The 21251-nt window shown below is 36.2% G+C and overlaps 2 protein-coding genes and 1 long non-coding RNA gene across 3 annotated transcripts; 1 reads left to right on the forward strand and 2 right to left on the reverse strand.

Annotated features, from left to right (window-relative positions):
* The first annotated feature begins 1391 nt into the window (after positions 1-1391).
* LOC127952860 (tubulin beta-4B chain-like) lies at positions 1392-10494 on the forward strand. The gene is made up of 4 exons (XM_052551715.1): positions 1392-1585; positions 2579-2687; positions 8466-8576; positions 9111-10494. The coding sequence occupies exons 1-4, from the start codon at positions 1529-1531 to the stop codon at positions 10166-10168; spliced, it is 1335 nt and encodes a 444-aa protein (XP_052407675.1). The 5' UTR covers positions 1392-1528; the 3' UTR covers positions 10169-10494.
* LOC127952877 (uncharacterized) lies at positions 3412-7908 on the reverse strand. Its single transcript, XR_008153063.1, has 6 exons — positions 7830-7908; positions 7628-7706; positions 7416-7497; positions 5934-6085; positions 5668-5757; positions 3412-4058 (listed from the first exon to the last, which is right to left on the reverse strand). It is a non-coding gene; the product is annotated as an uncharacterized LOC127952877 (long non-coding RNA).
* Positions 10495-11685: 1191 nt separating the features above from the next.
* On the reverse strand, positions 11686-20085 carry LOC127952875 (protein crumbs homolog 3). Its single transcript, XM_052551730.1, has 4 exons — positions 19729-20085; positions 18632-18833; positions 14025-14068; positions 11686-13207 (listed from the first exon to the last, which is right to left on the reverse strand). Exons 2-4 carry the CDS (start codon positions 18702-18704, stop codon positions 12998-13000), a joined length of 327 nt encoding a protein of 108 aa, XP_052407690.1. The 5' UTR covers positions 18705-18833; positions 19729-20085; the 3' UTR covers positions 11686-12997.
* Positions 20086-21251: the final 1166 nt, after the last annotated feature.

The raw sequence follows: 21251 nt of genomic DNA on the forward strand, positions 1-21251 counted from the left end.
GCATTCTGATTTGAGTAGTAGATGTGGTTTCTTCCCATACATCACATTAAATGCATTATTCATAGATAATGTGTATAAATGTACATATTGTGACATACACACATGCAAATCTCATTACTGTAATGCAAAACAATAATTCTACCTGTTTACACTGTGATTGTGTAATCTTCACATATCATGGTAGTTTTGGTTTTGTATGTTTAATTTATGTTAATTAAAATTATAACAGGAATTCATCTATTTAATGCCATAAAAGTACTGTAATGACAGTTAAATAAAATGCATTTAGCCTGGGCTAAAAGGCAAAAACTGTCCCACCCTGTTTATTTATTCATTTATTCTGTAAATTATGGTGACTTGAAGTTGAATATCTGTATCGGTTTTGTTGAATGTATGGCTATGAAATTGCAGAAATGTAAATATAATAAAAATTTATTAAAATTTAATGTTTATCAATGTGGCTTTGTGTGTATGTGTGTGTGAGTGTGTGCGTGTGTGCGTGTGTGTGTTCTGAGAAATTTACTAGAAATATTTTCAGTATATTATACCAATAACCGGCCAAATATTTCTGATTTCAGCTATATGTTTATGATGATCTTGTGTTGTGTGATCCTGAATCATTTACAGCTACTTAAAGGCATAATTTTAATTTGTTTGTTCGTTTGTTTGGAGATTTTATTAGTATTGTATATTTTAAATAAGCATTTAATATATATATAGTATTAGATAAATAGTATTTTTGACCTAAAAGAATGACATTGCATTTGAATATTTTTTTAATGCAATATAAATAAACAATAATAAAAACCCAATACAAATTATACATTCAAAAGTACTTATCAACACTAGTCATATGAGAAATTAATTTTTTTTAAATTCCAGACTCCAGGCATTTTGTCCCTAGCTGATTTCTGACACTGGTTCGAACAGAATGGAACCTACAAGTTTTTTCTAATGGTTACATATGGCCACATATATCCCCAAACTGACTTCTTATAATTGATTATCAAGAACATTGGCCATAAATCTTTTAAAGTGTCAATCTAAAGCAGGATATATTAGGAGTTCAGGGCTAAAACATCATTTAAAAAATCACAGTATGGACCAGATATTGACTAATAATTTAGTATCAGTCACCAATCCATCTCTGTTGTGGTCCTGCTCTAGTGAATCCAACTACAAACCCCATGGTAGTACCATAGTAGTTGATTGCTGTAATGAGAAGCCATTCTCCATTCCCTTTGCAATATTTTTCAGACATAGCTTTATAGTCAGTGGTCCTTGGAGAGTGCAGCATCCTATCCGGTGTCTCCACGAACTCAAGGTCCTCCTTCTCTCCTCCGGTCTTGGTTACCATGGCGATTACGTCATCTTGCACCACACGCTCAGCCCAGTGACGTAGTTCAGAGGCGGGCGTTAATCTCCGAGCCTCAGAGACGCGCAGAAAAAACAGCAGCTCCTCCGTTAGCGTGCGCCACAAGACAGCCCTCGACTCCTGCATCCCCGCCACTGAGCTTTCTGCAGCACCATGCGCGAGATTGTGCACCTGCAAGCTGGCCAGTGCGGCAACCAGATCGGAGCCAAGGTAAAAAATAAAATAAAATAAAAAATCACCAAGAACGTTGAATTTGGGGAACGGATGTCTGAGATTTGAATTTGCACGCCATGTCCTCCGAGACCACTATCCGGCCCTTTAAAGAATCTTCTAGAAATGCATTGGAGTCAGGTTAGATTCCTTCTGCAGCTTTTGTCAGCTGCATGCACGATTCAAACTCGGATTTTTCTATTTTGGAGATGGAGACAGCCGGTGCATTGAGTGCAGATATGTACTTTCATTGGGCGTGGAAACGTCTCATCCATTGGACGATTGAGAATGAATAAATTAAAAGTACCTTTTTTCTCTCCATCTTTTTCTTGTGGTAATCATGCAATTATGGGACATTTATTGCAGTTAGACCTTATTTATAGCTACTTTCAGGGTAATACATTCTGATAGTTATGAGACTGAATCGTTGAAATTGGTTCCTCCTGTGCCTATCTACTGGAATGACCTACTTTACGTTTAATTAGCATACGGGAATAAACTATTCAACTTTTCGTTTTAATATTTAGCATCTATATAAAAATGCATTACAAATGCAGGCTATATAATAGTTACGTATGCATCCGAGTTTAGACTACATTTGGTTAATCGCTTAAAGAAAATAACATCACATTCCTCGCATTCATTGGAATCTGTAAAATGTGCATAGGCTAATCCTCAAGATTCGAAATATAAGTTAGAGAAACATTCTTTAAAACAAGTATAAAAAATGTAAACTGTGAATAATATAATCGAATTATTTTCGTTGCATTTTATTATTTGCTCAGCATTGTTGATTTTGATCCTACATGAAATTGTAACTACATATTTGACATTTAATTATTTTAATTATTTGACATAATGATTTTATTTTTATTTTATTTCAAAACGATTTTATTTCAATCATCGTTTTTTTCTGTCTCCGTCTGCCCCTCCCTCTCTCTGGCCTCCGCCCTGTGCTCTCTCTCTCTCTCTCTCTCGCTCTCTCTCTCTCAGTTCTGGGAGGTGATCAGCGATGAGCACGGTATTGATCCAACCGGAACATATCATGGAGACAGCGACCTGCAGCTAGACAGGATCAGTGTTTACTACAATGAAGCCACAGGTATTTTTATTTATTTATTTATTTATATCATGAAGTTTGCATAAGCAATAATTGTCAGCAACTTTATGCAATATTGAAATTAATATAATATTTGGTGGCAACATAAATGTATAGTAGAAAAGGTATAAGGCAACATTGCATATCTGGGATGTAAAAGCAGTGTTTTTATGGCTAAAAATCTAAATATATAAACTAACTAAAATAAGATTAACTAAAAAGACAAAAGTTAATAAATTACTATAAATTAATCTCAATTTATAAAAATAAATAAGCTTATTCAAAAATCATTACTAGTATATTCAAAAAAATATACTAGTATACAAATAATTATAAAATAACACTGAAAAAAGTGGAAATTAAGTTTTCAGATTTAAATTTCTGTGACAATAATTTTTAATTATACTTATACTTATAATTACTATAATTATTTCATAGTCACTAATGAAAGGTAAGCATAATTGTCACATTGTAAATTCCTTTGCACTACACTGTAAACCCTAATAAGTTGAGACTACTCAAATGATTTGAGGAAAGTGGTTGCGTAAGTAAAATTGAGTAATGGCAAAATTGACAACTCAATTCAATTGAGTTGACCTAATGTTGGTCTCTTCATTGAATTAACTTAAATGTTCAAGTACAGATAACTTAAAAAGGCAAATACACTTAACTTAAATTTTTGAGTTTTATATGGTTTACTTGTTTTAATGATTTAATACAAATATTGTTCTTCCATTAACAGCTTTATTTGGTTTATACATTTACATTAATTTAAGAAACATTACTAATATCAAGCTCATATTTTTAAGTCACATTTAGACACTTGAACAGCACTTTAGCTCACATTTTTAGAAAACAGTAGCTCATTTTTTAACAGCAAGCTGCATTTTTAAGTCACATTAAAATATTGAGCTCATGTTTAACAGTAAGCTTACATTTTTACAGAACATTACACTCACATAAAAAAAAACAAAAAAACATTAAGCTCATATTTTTAAGTCTCATTTTCAAAAGACCATGTTTAATGTAAATGTGTTGCAATTAAAAGTGCGCCAAGCAATTTCTCGATTTTAGCCAAACAGCTGGTTTGCCAACGACTGTGTTTAAGGCTGCAGGTCTTTCTGCCCCAAGGAAAGTAGAATCCGCTGAATGAAGTCAAACATGTATCCCAGTGACTTTAGGTAACTCAGGTGCAATGCATATATAAGTCCGAACAGAAGGCACATTGCTTCTTCAGGAAGGTCATGTAGATTGTCCATCACTAATTGTCCCTCGATTACGATTCCAATCGAAGAGGGAGACCCATCTTGTCCCATCTTCAACTATCACAATCCCCATTGGCACATAAAGAATTGAGCGGTGATCATCGGACATCTAGTGAAAAAACATTAACAAATTAAAATTAATTCACATACATGCAAGCTCATTTACATTTCAAAAAGGTGCAACTTAAAGGGTTAGTTCACCAAAAAAATTTAAATTCTGTTAGTAATTACTCACCCTCACGTTGTTTCAACGCAGTAATACATCATCGGAACACAAATTAAAATATTTTTGATGATCCGAGTTGTCTCACTCCTCCATAGGCTTCTCTGTAATTTAAACTTGCCAGCCCAGAAAGTTTGTAAAGACATGTTAAAATAGTACAAATGACCACAGTGGCTGAACCAGAAATTTATCAAGCGTAGCGTTACGTTATGTAACAGCGCAGCGCCTCTGGGTTGTACATCAGAACGGAGGCTCACGCTGGTCATGTGTGTGATGCTGGCCAATAGTGAGCCTACGTTCTGACGTACAACCCAGAAGTGCTGCACTGTTAGACTACTTGAACTCACTCAGAGAAACAAAGAGGACAATGTATAGTTGAATAGACGTTATTTTGTTTGTTTTTTTGCACACAAAAAGTATTCTCATCGCTTGATAAACTTTAGGTTGAGGCACTGTAGTCACTTTGACTATTTTAACAATGTTTTTAACTTTCTGGGCCGGCAAGTTACAATTACAATAGAAACCTATGGAGGAGTGAGACAGCTCTCAGATTTCATCAAAAATATCTTAATTTGTGCTCCGAAGATGAACGAAAGTATTACAGGTTTGGAACAACATGAGGATGAGTAATTACTGACAGAATTTTCATTTTTTATTACACATTCACACGATGTCTCACATACACTGCATCAATATCAACCTAAAAGGGTTAGTTCACCCAAAGTTTAAAATTCTGTCATTAATTACTGAACCTTGTGTTGTTGCACATCTGAAAGACCTACGTTCATCTTCGGAACATATTACATTTTTTTTTAATGAAACCCATGAGGTTTCAGTCCCTCCATACTAGAGATCCAATTCAATTACCACTTTCAAGGTCCAAAAAGGTATGAAAGACATCACTAAATTAATCCATGTGACTCCAGTGGTTTAAACTCAGTTTCATGAAGCTACACAAGTAATCTGTTTGTGCAAAAAAAAACAAAAAAAAGTACAACTTATAAAAAAATATTATCTCCAATGCACGGTCACGCAATTACGTCTGCTCTCACATGAATACAAAACTCACACGTTGTGGTGCTATATGAGATACTGTCTTGAACGGGTGTTGCAGATAAACAATTACACTGGTAAATTATGTTTTTTTTGCACAAACATAGCACTCGTTTTGCTTCATAAAATTGAGGTTAAACCACTGTAGTACAGTAGTACAGAGTACTGCAACAAAGTCTTTCCTATCATCCTTGAAAGTGTAGTTGTGTTGGATGTCAATGGAGGGACATAAAGTTACAGAATATCATTAAAAAAAATCTATTGTGTCTTAAAGATGGAATGACACAAGGGTGAGTCAATGAATTACAGAATTTTCATTTTTGAGTGAATTAACCCTTTAGATTGATACAGTGTGTGTGAATGACTGAGATTGTGAATGTGTTAGAGTGTGTATAGAGGGTGAGAGGGTGTCTTTTGGACATTTTCTCCTTGGAACACTTACCAAACACATCTTAAAGAAAGCAGGAGTCATCTCCAAACCAAAGGGGTAGTCCTTGAAGCACCAAAGTTCAGTTTCAGTTGGCTCTGATAGCTTGTGTGAAAAAAATAAAATTTTATTAAATCCAACCACTTGATAATAATACATTATTATAGCCTTTAAACATTTAATCAGAGATCAACTATGAAGTCTATATTGCAGTTTATAAAGAATCAATCTACTATCTTCTAAGATATATCTAGGATAAATTATTGGGACTTCTAACTAACCTTTGTTGCTTCAGAAGGTTCATCAAGAGCTGACCAGCAACTCCCGTTCTGGCTCTGAAAATGTCCAAGAGCCATGTACTATGTTGGTCAAGGGTCTCGTAAAATTCCCTTTTCAAGATCTTACCAGCAATCCTATTAAACTCCACGTAGACCTGAAAAAATTAAGAAGGGGAAAGTAACAACATGCATGCATGGTGTGCTTGATTATTTTTTAAGATAACAAGTTAATTCCAGTCAAAGGTACAAAAATGTGTTAATTAAAAAAAGGTTAATTATTTATTTACTTACATTTAAAAGGATTTTTCATTCATGAATAAAAATTTGCTGTCAATTTACTCACTCTAGCCATCCAAGATGTGGGCGACTTTATTTAGCAGAACATTAAGGGAGATTTTTAGCTGAAACTGTTGTCTTTGGCTATTCATATAATGAAAGTCAACTGTAACCATCCCTTTGATTGTCAAAAAACGTGTACAAGCAAAACAAAATCAATAATTGTGATTCCTGATGATATATTTGTGTCTTATGAAATGAAACGATAAGTCTATGCAAGCAACATTATTTATAACATTATTACCTTTACCTTGTACAAACAGCCCTGAGTGTATTTTCTACAGTCTGGAGTGCGAGTGTAAAGATATATCAAACTTTGGGAATATGTGAAAACTCAATCTTCCCAATTTGAGATCACTCATGTGAACAATCTTACTTTTTTATACAGGTTGCAGCATCAAGGATAGTAGCAAGTACCATTTTGCACATCCTGCTAGTTGTAAATAAACCACACATCAGGGTGCTTGCGCTCCAGGCTGTCAGGAGGAGATGGGTCTGTTGTGTTGTTCATCAAAATGATACTTGCTGCTATCCTTAATGTTGCAACCCGTTTAAAAAAGCAAAATTACATTCACATGTGCGATCTCAAATCGGTAAGATTGACAGATTCCCAAAGTTTGATATACATCTTTACGCTTGTGTTCCAGACTGTAGTAAACAAATTCAGCTTTGTTTGCAGAGGCTGTGAATTAAAGGTAATATATGAGGTTTAGTTTCTTGCATAGACCTATCATTTCATATAATTTCATTCCACATAACTATTCATTAATTAATAATATCTCTGTAAATGTGTCGCAGGCAGGAAAAGGTGTGCGGTTTTTAGTAACATACCGGCCAAAGAAATTCTTATAACGATTAACGTTAGGCATAAGTCAGTATTCACGCGGCAGCCCAATTTTACACCAAATAAAAGAAACGTCCTTTCACAAATTACACAAAGAGACATTTCAGTGTCTGGAAATAGATTTTTCTCGAAGTTCGAGCCGCAATATCACGCTTAGGTCTATTGTAAACAACAGCGCTAAGTTAGTCTGTAAAACATTGGCTATGTTTGGAAGTTAGGGGATTTTAACTTAAACGCATTTATACCTTAAGTCCAGTTGTATAAGAAATAAAATAAAACATAGCAGACAATAAAGCAAAATTTACCAGCGTAACGTTACTCCTGTGGCCTCGACTCTTCCCCCTCCTCGTCTGCTTCATAACCACCTGCCTGCTAATGTTACTGTCCCTACAGGAGGAAAACGGGAAATTCAGATGTTCTTACATAAAGTTGGTAACACGAACGTGTTTATAACTCGAAAATACTCAAAGGCAACTAAGCAAAATTTAAATATATATTTTTCCATTATTCTACCTACCAGCGTACTCTGGGTCTTTCACGACGACTCTCTTCCCGCCTGCTTTAACGCCTGTCTGGCTTCTTGTGCAGCTGGCCCGCTGCCAGAGTAAAACGGAAAAGTATTTTCAACATGCAAATAATATGACAATAAAACGTATAAGGAAATAAAAAAAAAACAACAACGTGTGTATATTTATGCGTTGTGTTAAACCTTTACTTACCTATTTAACTTTAAACTGTATTATTTATTTCTTCTTTCAGGTGTTCCTGCAAATGATTGTGAACCGCAGTCAGTGCTGCGTCTTCAGCAAATTCGACAAACAATTCCCGCCTTGTGTTATATTGGCCAATCGGCGCTGTTGTCAAGGCAGAATTTCAAGCGCGACCAATCATTTTTAAACAGAGACGTAGCGAATAATTTAAATAAATGGAAATTCTGAGTTAATAACACTTAAAATCTTAATTCAAAAGATTTTTACTGCCAATGAGTAATTTAAACACACCTGTTTAAGTTTTGATGGCAAAACTTGGTGTTATAAGTAATGTGAAGTTATGTTAACTTGATTTCTTTATTAATTACAACATTAGGGTTTACAGTGTAAAGAAAAGCCAAGCGGATACTCTTTGAATCATCCTCAAATCATGTTGGATTGGATAACATGATAATTTGATCATCAGGGACTTCACACAGCTCGAGTGCTGCTATAATCACAGCAAAAAGATGACACAAAAACCATTGATTCAAATTTCCAAAATTCATTGTCAAAAATTATGCTGCTTTGTATAGATTTTAGTTAAGAAAAGTGTGAAACAAATGTCTGGTTAGTATGACCTACTGTACCCATCTTTTTGTTTAGGTGGGAAGTATGTTCCCCGTGCCATCTTGGTGGATCTGGAGCCTGGCACAATGGATTCAGTTCGTTCTGGACCCTTTGGACAGATATTTAGACCTGACAACTTTGTGTTTGGTAAGCTAATAATTTCTCAATTTATTTATTTATTTTTTGTTATTTCCACCATGTGCTGCTACATTATCATTTTTCACACTTCGTAGGTACAGTATGAATCCACACTGACAGCAATTAAATGTGGTCTTCTGTTGGGTGCTAGAAGGAGTTCAAATTTGACATGGTGGATTTCAAAATGTAACTTTATCAAACTTTATATATACAAAATGGTGCACTCATATTATGAATGGGAGAAAATTCAACATAGAATATGGCGCAATAAGTCCTGTTAATAAAGTCATCTGCTGTTAAGCTGTGTTGGCGCGTTGGCTTTACCAACCTGAAAACTTTTTTTAATGCTGTTTACCAAATTAAATTAAATGGCATTTGTGGGCCAACATGTGCAAGATATTGCTGCTTATTTGAATTATGTTACGCAAATGCAATTTTGGCCAATTTTCGAGATTTCTGGATGTCAGGCATGAAGATGTACCAAATATGGCCACCACACTTTCTTTGAACGGGACTTTCAACGTAAAATTGTAATGATTGCAGGTCAGAGTGGTGCTGGAAACAACTGGGCCAAAGGTCACTACACAGAAGGAGCAGAGCTGGTGGACTCAGTACTGGATGTTGTTCGTAAGGAAGCAGAAAGCTGCGATTGCCTGCAAGGCTTCCAGCTCACCCACTCTCTCGGTGGAGGCACTGGCTCCGGCATGGGCACCCTCCTCATCAGCAAGATCCGTGAAGAGTATCCCGACCGCATCATGAACACCTTCAGCGTGGTGCCTTCACCCAAGGTGTCCGACACCGTGGTGGAGCCCTACAATGCCACACTGTCCGTCCACCAGCTGGTTGAGAACACAGACGAGACCTACTGCATCGACAACGAGGCTCTCTACGACATCTGCTTCCGCACTCTCAAACTCACCACACCAACGTACGGTGACCTCAACCACCTCGTCTCGGCCACCATGAGTGGCGTCACCACCTGCCTCCGCTTCCCCGGCCAGCTCAACGCTGACCTTCGCAAACTGGCCGTCAACATGGTGCCCTTCCCACGCCTGCACTTCTTCATGCCCGGCTTCGCTCCCCTCACCAGCCGAGGCAGCCAGCAGTACCGTGCTCTCTCCGTTCCTGAGCTCACTCAGCAGATGTTTGACGCCAAGAACATGATGGCCGCCTGCGACCCCCGTCATGGCCGCTACTTGACCGTAGCCGCCGTCTTCCGTGGACGCATGTCCATGAAGGAGGTGGACGAGCAGATGCTGAACGTCCAGAACAAGAACAGCAGCTACTTCGTCGAGTGGATCCCCAACAACGTCAAGACCGCCGTGTGCGACATCCCACCCCGCGGGCTCAAGATGGCGGCCACCTTCATCGGCAACAGCACGGCCATCCAGGAGCTGTTCAAGAGAATCTCGGAGCAGTTCACCGCTATGTTCAGGCGCAAGGCTTTCCTTCACTGGTACACCGGCGAGGGCATGGACGAGATGGAGTTCACCGAGGCTGAGAGCAACATGAACGACCTGGTGTCCGAGTACCAGCAGTACCAAGACGCCACCGCCGAAGAGGGCGAGTTTGAAGAGGAGGGCGAGGAAGAGGTCGCCTAAATAGTGACCGCCTGGCGAAATAAGTGTCCCTTCCACTCCATCCATCATATTTCATCCTCACCACAAACCATTGCTCCACAGGACAATGAATGGGTTTTCACATTCTGTATCCATCAAAGACAGTCGCCCCACCCCCTCCCCTCTCCAGTGACATTTTGAGGAATTGTAAACTTTTGGTTTGGTTTTGTGTTTCTGAATGCACGCCATCAAAAACCCCTCACATTCAAGTGAAACGCAAGTGATTTTAACTGTGAAGCCTTTGGATCTGTGAACGATGTAACTGGTGTCAGTGTCAATCTGAATAAAGGCTACTACTACATCAGAAATGCTGTTGTTTTTTAATGTCAGAGGGTTTCATGAATGTTAACTGGTGGACTCGGTGACTTAAATTATTTATAAATATAAGACAAAACTACCTAAAAAAATAGCTAAAACAGCTGACAACCAAAATGTGAGCTGACATATTTCTGATTTTATTTTGTTTCCTCAACAACTGTCATTTTTATTTATGAACCATGGTTCTTGTGGTCTTGGAAAACCTGGATATATAAGGGAATTTTTTTTTTTTCTAGTAATGTGAAACTCTAAGATATTTAATCAGGTGAAAATTACAAACAACTAGAAAAGTAATACTTTCATTATTCTTCAAAATTAATTATAATTATTTATTTAATTATGCAATATATTGCCACTATAAGGCCACTTTTTGGGGCCTTTGAATATTGTCTTTGTCAGTATTTGGGGCCCTGTAGTCAAAAACACTCAATTGAGAATTAATTAATTTTGTTATTAATTTCCTGATATTATCCCTTCAAATGCACAGTATGCACACCGTACACTAGAGAGCAGTGTTGCTGAAAACAATATCAGCATGCTTTTCTTAGATCGTCATCACAATAAGCTCTTGCCTGGTTCTTGGTAAGCAAATTTGTGAGACATCCTTAAGCAATGCGGTCGAACGCTTCCTAAGAAAGACGCTCCTACACGCGCACCCAGATATTATTGTAGTGTCAGCACTCAGGACGTTTATGTAATGCCATAAAATTTCAAAGTAGCCAACACCTATCCAGCTACAAATTTCAGCAGATGTTTGTGGGTTGGGATAAAGGTCTTATTTAACACCTTATATTCCAACACAGAAGTAAGCTATTCTGTGAATGTGCAAGACGTCTGATTCATTAGCTGCTAGTCAAATAACTAGAAGAAAAACAATAAACAGTAATAAACCAAGGTTGGTACAATTACGAAATAAAATAGTAAACACTATAAAAATGTTTTGAAAAAAAAAAATGTACACGATAAATATACATCCGATGATGCGGTTCATTTATAAATGTGTATGACCTTTCATGCTGTGGAAATACGGAATAATAATTCTGTGGAATAACAGAAGACAAACCACGCATAGCTGTGATAAATTCTACAATATAGAATAGAGTATAATAGGGCACGTTGTAGACTAACCTTCTATTGTAGCCTATTACAGACTGAATCTTCAGCGGAAGAATAACACTTAATTAATAAGCTTAATAAAATAATGTTTTAATGTAAATTTGTGTTGTTTATCATGGAACAACCTTTTTATAAAAGCAAAGGCACCCGAGTCCCTGCTGTGTTGTAAATATAGTAACTCCACTGAGCGTTGTGCCTATAGCAAAACCCATTAGCAGTGATTATATTCACAATATAGCATGGCAATTGCCTTTTAATCATATATTTAAAAACATGATTTAGCAAATTAAAAAATTTGTAAAGGCACTCCATTGCATTGCATAATGCATGAAATATTTGAGTGTAAACATCCATGCTATGATAAAAGAATCTAAAATGATTCCAAATAGAATCCATTGTTGCACTGATAAAATTTCTGGACAATTAATATTAGATTAAATTATAATATATATATAAAGAAACATTACTGAGGTAAATCTAGACAAATACAGCTATTGAAATGATTTGTAAAAAGTGGTTTCAACAAACATAGTAGATATGAGTTTATGAACATCCTATATCATGAACAATTTGATTTGAATAAATACTTAAAGATGTAGTGTGCATAATCTAGTGCCAACAAACATATATTAATAAAACTGATGACTAATTTAAAAAATATAAAAAAAAAAGGTTTAAGGTTTCAAATGCAGCCAGCTTCCATTATTAAGTCAAACAGATTGTCACGCCCTCAGATTCACACCATTGGTTGAGCTGATGCTGCTAAAGGGATGGTTCACCCAAAAATGTTCATTTTTATAATGATTTTGTCACCAAACAGTTGAAAGTTGCCATTAACTTAAATAGTAAACTGTTTGGTTATACCAACATTTTTTGAAATACCTTCTTCTCTGCTCAACAAAAGAAACAAGTTTTTAACAACTTAAGGGTGAGTAAATTATGACAGAATGGTATTTTTTTAGTGAACTATCCCTTTAAGTCTGGCCAATTTTGAATGCAAAGCAGACTGTACTGTTTTGTGCCACTAGGGGTGCAGATATTACACACTTCACTACTAAAAATGGAGACTACAAACATCAGCATTGGTATGTGCAAAGCAACCATTAAAACATAACCTAAAATGAAGTATTCAGAGAAAAGCTACCAGTCTAAAATGGCATGAAATGCTAGATGATCTGTTCTGTGAAATATGTGGCTTTTTGGAGAGAGGATCTGTTCCTTCAAGTTTCTTCCAAGTAGTCAGACTCGCTTTATTTTTTCCAAAACATAGTTGTGCCTTATGCCTTCAGAAACGGTTCTTAGTTAATGTTTATCTGTTTAACCGTTTTGGAATTGAGTCACTATTATCAAGCGCTGCTGGTTAGTCATAAACCAGTGTTAGATCAGTCTCTCCTCCTTGGGTAATTTCAGTGCGTCAGGCGTCTCCACACTACGTGCTCCTGACTGCTCCTCTGCGCTGGGTTGATACGTCCCTTCCGTCTGTCTCTTCTTCTTTACCACGCAGAACAGAAACACCAGAACAGCTGTCAAAATAGCCAGCAGTCCCACGACCACAGTTGGTACTACAATGGCCACGATATTAGGGTCCTGGACAAAGAAAAGTAGGGATGTTATCAACTAGAGTACAACAGAACTGCATAAATAAACCAGACATTGTGATATGTTTTTATTCCAAGGCAATTCAGAATTGTCCTTAGTTTGACCTGAGGTGACAAACAAGATAATGCTGAATAATCTTAATAACACCATATACTTACTATAGGGGTGACATTTGGTTTAGGGTTAGTTGCATGTAATTATGTGTAATTTACTGTTATTAAGGACACTGAAAAATGATGTGTCACCGCATGCAGTAAACATTTCAATTTGAGGATATAGAAAAATGGAATGAAATTAAAAGAAATTCATACTTTTCATTCCCCCAATTAATAATGTGTTCAGTTTTTTTTATTTTTATCAATTAACCATCACTACTGTTTTCATCACTAATAATATAAGAAATGTTACTTGTGCAGCAAATCAGCATATAAAAGCATGATTTCTGAAGGATCATGTGACACTGAAAACTGGAGGAATGATGCTGAAAATTCAGCTTTAACATCATAGGAATAGATTACATTTTAAATTATACCGCAACAGAAAACAAGTTATTTTAAATTGTAATAATATTTCACAAACACACAGTTTTGCTGTATTTTGCAGCCTTGGTGAACATAAGAATTTCTTATTCTCAAATTTGGGAAACTTTGTTTCTTAAAGATCAAACGAAGACTTTATCGGCCAATAGTTGATCAGATATTAAAAAGAGAAATAAACATCTTTTAATTTCTAGACAGAAGATGTGCTTCAGGCTTTTAAGGTGGAGATAAATACTTGATTTCACTTCAGGAGAAATTCTACTCACAGAGCTGGGAGTTGTAGTGTTATTGGGCATTATGTTCATTTCCCCTGCAAAAAGAAAACATTACAATGAGATGACAGCTAATTTTACTAAATATGAATTAAGATCTACAGACCCTAATATGATTTTGGTACTCGTCCTATTGCTCACAGATATTGCATGGTTCTTTAAAAACAGTGTTGCAGCTCAAAATAGCATGTTTTGGTTCTTTAATATTTTATTTGAGGTGTCGATATCATTTCGAGTCACATCACTGTGCTGCGCAGTGCGCACCTATGTAACAGAGCTCACTACGAAGGCTGTATTTCTAAGAAAAAGAAACAAAGATATGAGAACGAGAAGTAAATGTTAATAAAAGAGGAACCTGAGCTTTTGAATGATGTAATCTGTAATACACCTGCACTGTATTTACAGCAATATTATGAAGCCCGCTACCAAACATTCAGTACGTGTGTATACTTTTTCTTTCTTTTTGTGACTGAGTTAAATCATGTTACGTAATTCCATATTAATTTAACTCCCAGTGCAAGTTGACAAAATACACTTTTAGCATACATCCTTTAAGTTACTTCTGGGAAAAGTGGCTTAGATATTTAATGACTGTTAAACTGTTAATCTACAGTAACAACGTCCTCCCTCGTATTTTCACACAAAAAGCTTAAAGCAATGAACAGCAGTTCACACATATAAACTAAAGGATAATGACCTTTTAGAAAAATAATAAAAATCAACATATCTCCCCTTCCTGTTTCAATAAGCAATACAACAGTAAATAAAGCTGCACTTGTCAGGTAATTACATTGTCTTTAATACTTTTTACTGAGTGATATCATATTCACTGTATATGCATTTTTCTGGTGACATAACATTTTGAATCTTCAACATTATGAATGTCTGAGTTATTTGGCTATTATACAAGTTTGGCCTTTCCTGAGAGTATAATAATGACAGTTGCTGAAAGTAGGTTTATTTCATTTTCCTAATTTATTGTTTAAATAGTGTGTTTTTATGAATCTGTTCAAAACTGTTCAGGTTTAATCATTTGTTTTTATCATCAATTCTAAAAATCTGTTGGAATATTTCTATGCCATTTTTCACGTAGCAAATGTTTTGGACTCCAGTGGTAAGATCTACTCATAATTTTAAATAAATGACTTTATACATCGTTATAATTGACTTTTTGTTTAATATTTAAAAAAGCAAAGTATCGGCTGGTCCGATACTGAGCCTCAGCTCTGTAAGGAACACCAAATCCCTCAGATTATCTCAAAATTTGGCAATTTAGCAAAATCTCGAGTTTGGACTTTGAAGGTCAGAGATCAAAATAATGGTACAAACTGCTGACTTGATTTAAAAACAAATGTAACACTTGCAAACTCATGATAAAAATAAATGTTTAAACGCTATGACAACACACACACGTGGTATAGAGAGATCGAGAGAGAGGGAGGATACATACAAAAAAAAGCAAAAATGTTAATAATTTACAGGAGTAAACAATCGCTCAGGGGCAAAAGTGCAAAGATTACTTTAAAGAAGCAAAGAAACTTGCTGCAAGACGAGTCATGAAGCACACCTATTTTTTTTAGCCCCACTCATGTATGAATCTCACAAAACATGTTGTATCCCAAAAATGAGATGAAAAATACTAATAAATGATATTTCACACAAATAAGCCTATTTTATGGCCAAGCCTCAAATTACCATTTTCTTTAAGTCAGCATCAAAGGCTGTACAGCAAACTAGGGATGCACCGAATGTTCGGCAACCGAAATTATTCGGCCGAAAATAGCCAAAAAAGCACTTTCGGTGTTCGGCCGAATAAGTAAAAAGGCCGAATGAATTTTGCCGAACAATGACGTTTTTAATGACGCAATCAAATAACCCGCGTAGAGTGATAGGCGCGCGCTTTATGCAGCAAACATGTCAGCAGTGTGGAAACACTTTAAAAAGTGTCAGATAAAGATGCAAAAACGGCCGTTTGCAGACATTGTTCTGGATTTGGGAAAGCCGCTAGGTGATGGAGATGGTCAGGTGATGCACAGCGCAGGAGATGAAAACAGCTCAGAGAGTAAACTGGCTCGTACTACAGATGAGCCGCGCACAGTCTCGCTGTCTGACATGTTCGATGAGATCCTCCAAGAGAATAACCCATTTGCAAGACAGAGGACAAGGTCGACTGCTCAACAGTTAGATGGGCAGTGTTGTGCCTGAACGCGTTCATTGAAGGATAGTTCATGAACTCGTTCATATTTTAGGCGAATGCGAACTGAACGTGCTGTATTACTGCCTGATGAACGTTACTGTCAACTCGTTCATTCTGGTGTCTGTGAACGGCACGCTCTCTCAGGTTAACTTCGTTCAATAGGGTGCCAGATTTCTATTGAGCCTTCCTGGCGAAAGCCCGGCTAAAACACACAGTAAACGGGTCTTAATATGTAGCGAAAAAACACTCAATCTGGCAACACCAGCCACCAGTGGCGCACAGTCGTCCGCCGCATGCGCGACGCGTCATCAAAAAAAAAAAAAAAAAGGCGACAGCAGCATGTAGCAAGAAGGTGTATGATCATTTAAAAGAATTTTTTATGATGTTTATGACAATGTCGGTGAGAATGGGAGACAAAGCATTAAAGCAACAATGGGGGAATGCTGTCCCCTCAATCCTAATGTAAACCCTGGTTGGATAAGGATTCAAAATTGGATATTATATGACGCATAGCTTCATTGTTAAAACTGATAAAATAATTGCTGTCTGTGATTCTATATGGGCTGTGGTAATAATTGTGAAAAATAATAGCTTGCAGCAACATATGGAAAAAAAGAACTATCAACTAGTTCATTTTTGGAACTTAGTGAACTTAGTTCAAAATTTTGTAGTTTGAACTATGAACTGAACTAGTTCATTTTAAAATTTGTGAATTGAACTTTGAACTAGTTCATGTAGAAAGTGAACTTTCCCAACACTGTAGATGGGTATCTCTCAGAAGTCCCTATCCTCACGAGCAATAACCCTCTCGAATTTTGGAAGACAAATCAAGGCCACTTTCCTGACCTGGCGCAGATGGCACGCAGGTAGGCTCCTTGTATGGGAAATTAATTTAAGATTTTATTTATATTTTGGATTATGGTAACACTTTATAAGTAGTTTCTATTTTTAACATTAACTAACAATGAAAAACCCTTATTAAAAGCATTTATTAATCTTAATGTTAACATTTACTAATACAGTATTAAAATTAAGTATCACATTTGTAATTTCTGAATTAAAAAGTATCAAAAGTGGTAGGCCTATTTGTTAAAATTGTTAATGCACTTATACTAACATGAACTAAATATTTTTTATTATCTTACATTAACGAAGATTAATAAATACCATAACAAATGTATTGCTCATTGTTAGTTAATGCAATAATGTTAACAAACATTATAAAGTGTTACTACCTATATTTTATATGTATTTTGTGAAAATTCTGAACTATTTTCAGTGTAGTAAAATAGTAGGCCTACACTGGGTTTCAACCATTTCATTATCTTGAAGACATTGTTCGTTTTTAAATGAGCAACTGTCAGAAAACTGCAATAAAATTTTCAACTATTCTGCAGGTACTTGTCTGCTCCATGCACAAGCACCAACAGTGAGAGACTGTTTAGTGCTGCATCTCATGTCCATACCTGCAAACTCAGAAGGACTGAAAAAGGTGACAGATTGGCAAAATAAATGGAAAAAATGCGAAACACCGCGTTCGGTATTCGGCCTTCGGCCTTCGGCCAAGCATTTCATTATTATTCGGCTTCGGCTTCGGCCAAGAATTTCATTTCGGTGCATCCCTACAGCAAACATCAAAATAAAGTGTTTAAGTATACACTCACACTTTAGTTGGGGACCAAGTCTCACTAACTAACTATTAACTACCACTTTTGCCTCAATAAACTCTTAATTTGCTGGTTATTAATAGTTTTTAAGGTATGGTGACAGATTAAGGGATTTAAAATTTGGTTGTGCAGGATAAAGCATTAATAAGCGCTTTATAAATACTAATAAACAGCCAATGTGCTAGTTACATGCATGCTAATAAACAACTAGTCATTAGTGAGAACTGGAAAGTAAAGCATTACACATAGTATTTCACATTACAGTACTGAGAAATGGACATTTTGCTTTACATTAATGAGAAATTGTGGCTGAAATGTCATGAAAATAATGTCACAGTACAAAAAAAAAAAATCTAAGTAATTCCCCTAAAAATTTGTCTATTTTTCAAATAAAATGTTAATTTCTTACATCTTTTTTTGTGATTTTCAAGGTGAAATATGATCTGGGCAAGTTTTATGAGACTGATGGTTTAAGATTACACACCTTTTGTACCATTTTATGATTTTACAACAATACGTTTGTGCAGGAACCTCGACATGCTTGAGCTTGTCTGTTCAAGAAACGGTCCTGTACTAAGTACAAGTTAGAGGAGTGTTCCTCGTCTTTGTGTTCAGATTAATCTGACGCAACTCCACTGAGCTGTTTAAATGCAGTGAGCTTCAACAGTGATTAACAGTCCGGATACTCTCAAAGTTCAGTTTCGGACATGACTACAGAGGTGGAGCGAGTGACTCACCCAGGACCGAAACATTCCTGAGAAGCAGCAGCAGCAGAAAACTCCCTGCCAACCTCCCAACCTGTCGTATCATCTCCGGGATGGAGTCAGTCCGCACCCCTACCCTCAACCAGAAGGGGCTGGTGCTCCGGTGGAGCTGAGGTGGTCAATAAATCATGTCCGAGATCAAAGAATTAAAGCAGTCCTATCTGTCTCTAGCGAGCTGCAAAAGAAGAGTAGGAATGTCTGTTAGGATCTGAAGTTGCTTCGCTAATTTGATCGTTGGAAATGTTTAAAACAAATAAAATCAGTTATATAACTAAACTACAAGTAAACAGAGATGGACAGTGGTGAAGGATTTTTACTCTGATTTAAAATAAAAAATAAACTCCAGTGAATTTCCAGTGTCTGTACTTCATGTACAGGTGTTTTTCTTTTGGAAACCATTTACTTCACAACATTCCAAAGAATAATATTGTATTTTTCACTTCACTTCATTTCATATTAAATATCATTTAATACTTAATTACATTAGAAATCTAGTCCTTTCTTACTTTTACTCAAGCAAAATCATTCAAAGTTTTAAAAGAGTACAAAAAACGATTACATTTTTAAAGTATTAAAGGTATAACGACAACAAGTTGTATTTATGAAATGCAGTGCAGTAAATAGTACAACACTATGCTTTGGAATGTAGTGAAATAAAGGTTGTCAGAAGAAATTTACTCGAGTAATGTATAAAAATCCTTCACTACTGTCCACCTCTGCCAGTGGGGAACCAGATCATTTAGCTTCCCAATCCTTTTTGATTATGCTCTCCTAAATTACATTTAGGATTTATAGCCTACATGTCTCCAGATCCACTGATTCATTCCATCGGCCTTGGTGTTTATTCCTGTGCGTTTCAAAGGATTCTGTAAATTCTTTTCTAGTAAAGATTTCTTCAAGATGTGTTTAATACATAACAGCTGACCCTGGCCATATGTAATAGAAAAAGGTATTTACTTTTCGTTTCTAAACCTGTAACCTCTATCTATCCAGTCCACGACATGCACATTAAGGAAACATTCATCCATATGAGGCACATATACAGAAACAAACTCCTTCAAAACAAATACCTGTATGTATCTTCATAATCCACGATGTTTCCTGAAGAATAGCTTATATGTAGACTGTATATCCCATGGACCTGTCCGTAGCTCGCTTCCGCCTCACCTTACCGGTGAAATGAAGTAACTTACTTCAACCGAAACTATCGCGACACTCCGGCGTCCTGCTCATAATAATAATAATAATAATAATAAACTGTCCTTCGAGATCCTGCCCTGCTATCAGTGGTGGTCTTGTGCGGTTTGATATTTGTTGTTGAGTGAATCCTCGAGCTGGATTCTTCTTCTTCCTAAATTCTCCTCGCTGATCACATGGTTCAGTGTCGTGTTACAACACCTGAGTCCAGCCACTACCTGCGGCGCGAGACATGCACCTGCGCACCGGGGCGATGACTTCACTGACGCACACCAGCACTGGTTTAATCTCGTGTCATTGCGAATCAGAATATTTTACGAATTTAAAATGGTTTGCATGTGTATCTGACTAATTTGAGGTTTTAAATCGAGGTATTTTTTTTAGCTGTCATTCAAGTTTAAAGAGATTAAAATAATGCAAATGCAAATGTAAATATAAACAATTTGGGTCGCCATGAGTCTGTGTGTATTCAGGTTTGAGTCCCCACCAGGATACATAAATATGTACACACACAAACACACACACACACACACACACACACACACACACACACACACAGAAGGAGTGAGTTATTAATTCCATCAGTTTGTAATGCTCTGTTTGTGTTGTTGCGACCTCCAGTGGTAGCGAATCATGTCCTAATCTTTTTAGTTAAAATTCTTGACATACCAGTTCTGTTAATCCCTTTCCTCATTTTAGGAAAATCATTAACCACTTCGTTACTGTTGATTCGTTGATGACCCACACAGAAGGAAATTAGCATTAAACTTTCCCAATAGTCAGTAATAAGTACGAAAACAACTATGAAAATAATATAACATCATCTCATAATTAAAAAAGGAAAACAATACATTTTATACCTTTACATACTGTACTTAAATATTGTAATCTCAAGCGACATAAAACATTTAAATAATCATACATTTTAATCTGTTATCATAAACTATATTTTCACAAACTCTCTAAAAGTAATTTAATTATCTTATTTGATACACAGACAATTACAAATTGTGCAGAGTGTCAGTGATTTTTCTGGGGTCTTTCACAATTCAGATTTAATTCACAATACATATAAATAAAAATAAATAAAAAAATTAAAAAAAAAACGATGTTGTTTGTTCATATGCGTCTGAAACACTCAGCAACGGTTTATTTATTTACCCAATAGGCTTTCTTACTATTATCCAGTCAGTAAACAGTCAACTGTAATTCTATATGTTTAAAACCATAATATAAACTACTACACAATCAACCGCTGAACTACACTGTAACTCGGAAAGATGATGCAGCCAAACTCAGAGGAGGGCTTGTCCATGTAACAGCTGTCACTGTCGTCCAATCAGCGTTCGCAGAATCCGGGCCCTCAGGTTTACTGACCAATCAGCGCACAAACCAA

This window comes from Carassius gibelio, chromosome B3 (genome assembly GCF_023724105.1).
Source record: "Carassius gibelio isolate Cgi1373 ecotype wild population from Czech Republic chromosome B3, carGib1.2-hapl.c, whole genome shotgun sequence".
Classification (NCBI taxonomy): domain Eukaryota; kingdom Metazoa; phylum Chordata; class Actinopteri; order Cypriniformes; family Cyprinidae; genus Carassius; species Carassius gibelio.

Bases quoted from the DNA above. Each gene is read 5' to 3' on its own strand.
- LOC127952860 (XM_052551715.1), top strand. From the start codon at position 1,529: ATGCGCGAGATTGTGCACCTGCAAGCTGGCCAGTGCGGCAACCAGATC. The intron at 1,586-2,578 runs GTAAAAAATAAA...TCTCTCTCTCAG, and splicing joins GCAACCAGATCGGAGCCAAG to TTCTGGGAGGTGATCAGCGA. The intron at 2,688-8,465 runs GTATTTTTATTT...CTTTTTGTTTAG, and splicing joins TTACTACAATGAAGCCACAG to GTGGGAAGTATGTTCCCCGT.
- LOC127952875 (XM_052551730.1), bottom strand. From the start codon at position 18,704: ATGATACGACAGGTTGGGAGGTTGGCAGGGAGTTTTCTGCTGCTGCTG. The intron at 14,069-18,631 runs GTGAGTCACTCG...TTCTTTTTGCAG, and splicing joins CAGGAATGTTTCGGTCCTGG to GGGAAATGAACATAATGCCC. The intron at 13,208-14,024 runs GTGAGTAGAATT...TTCTTTGTCCAG, and splicing joins ACACTACAACTCCCAGCTCT to GACCCTAATATCGTGGCCAT.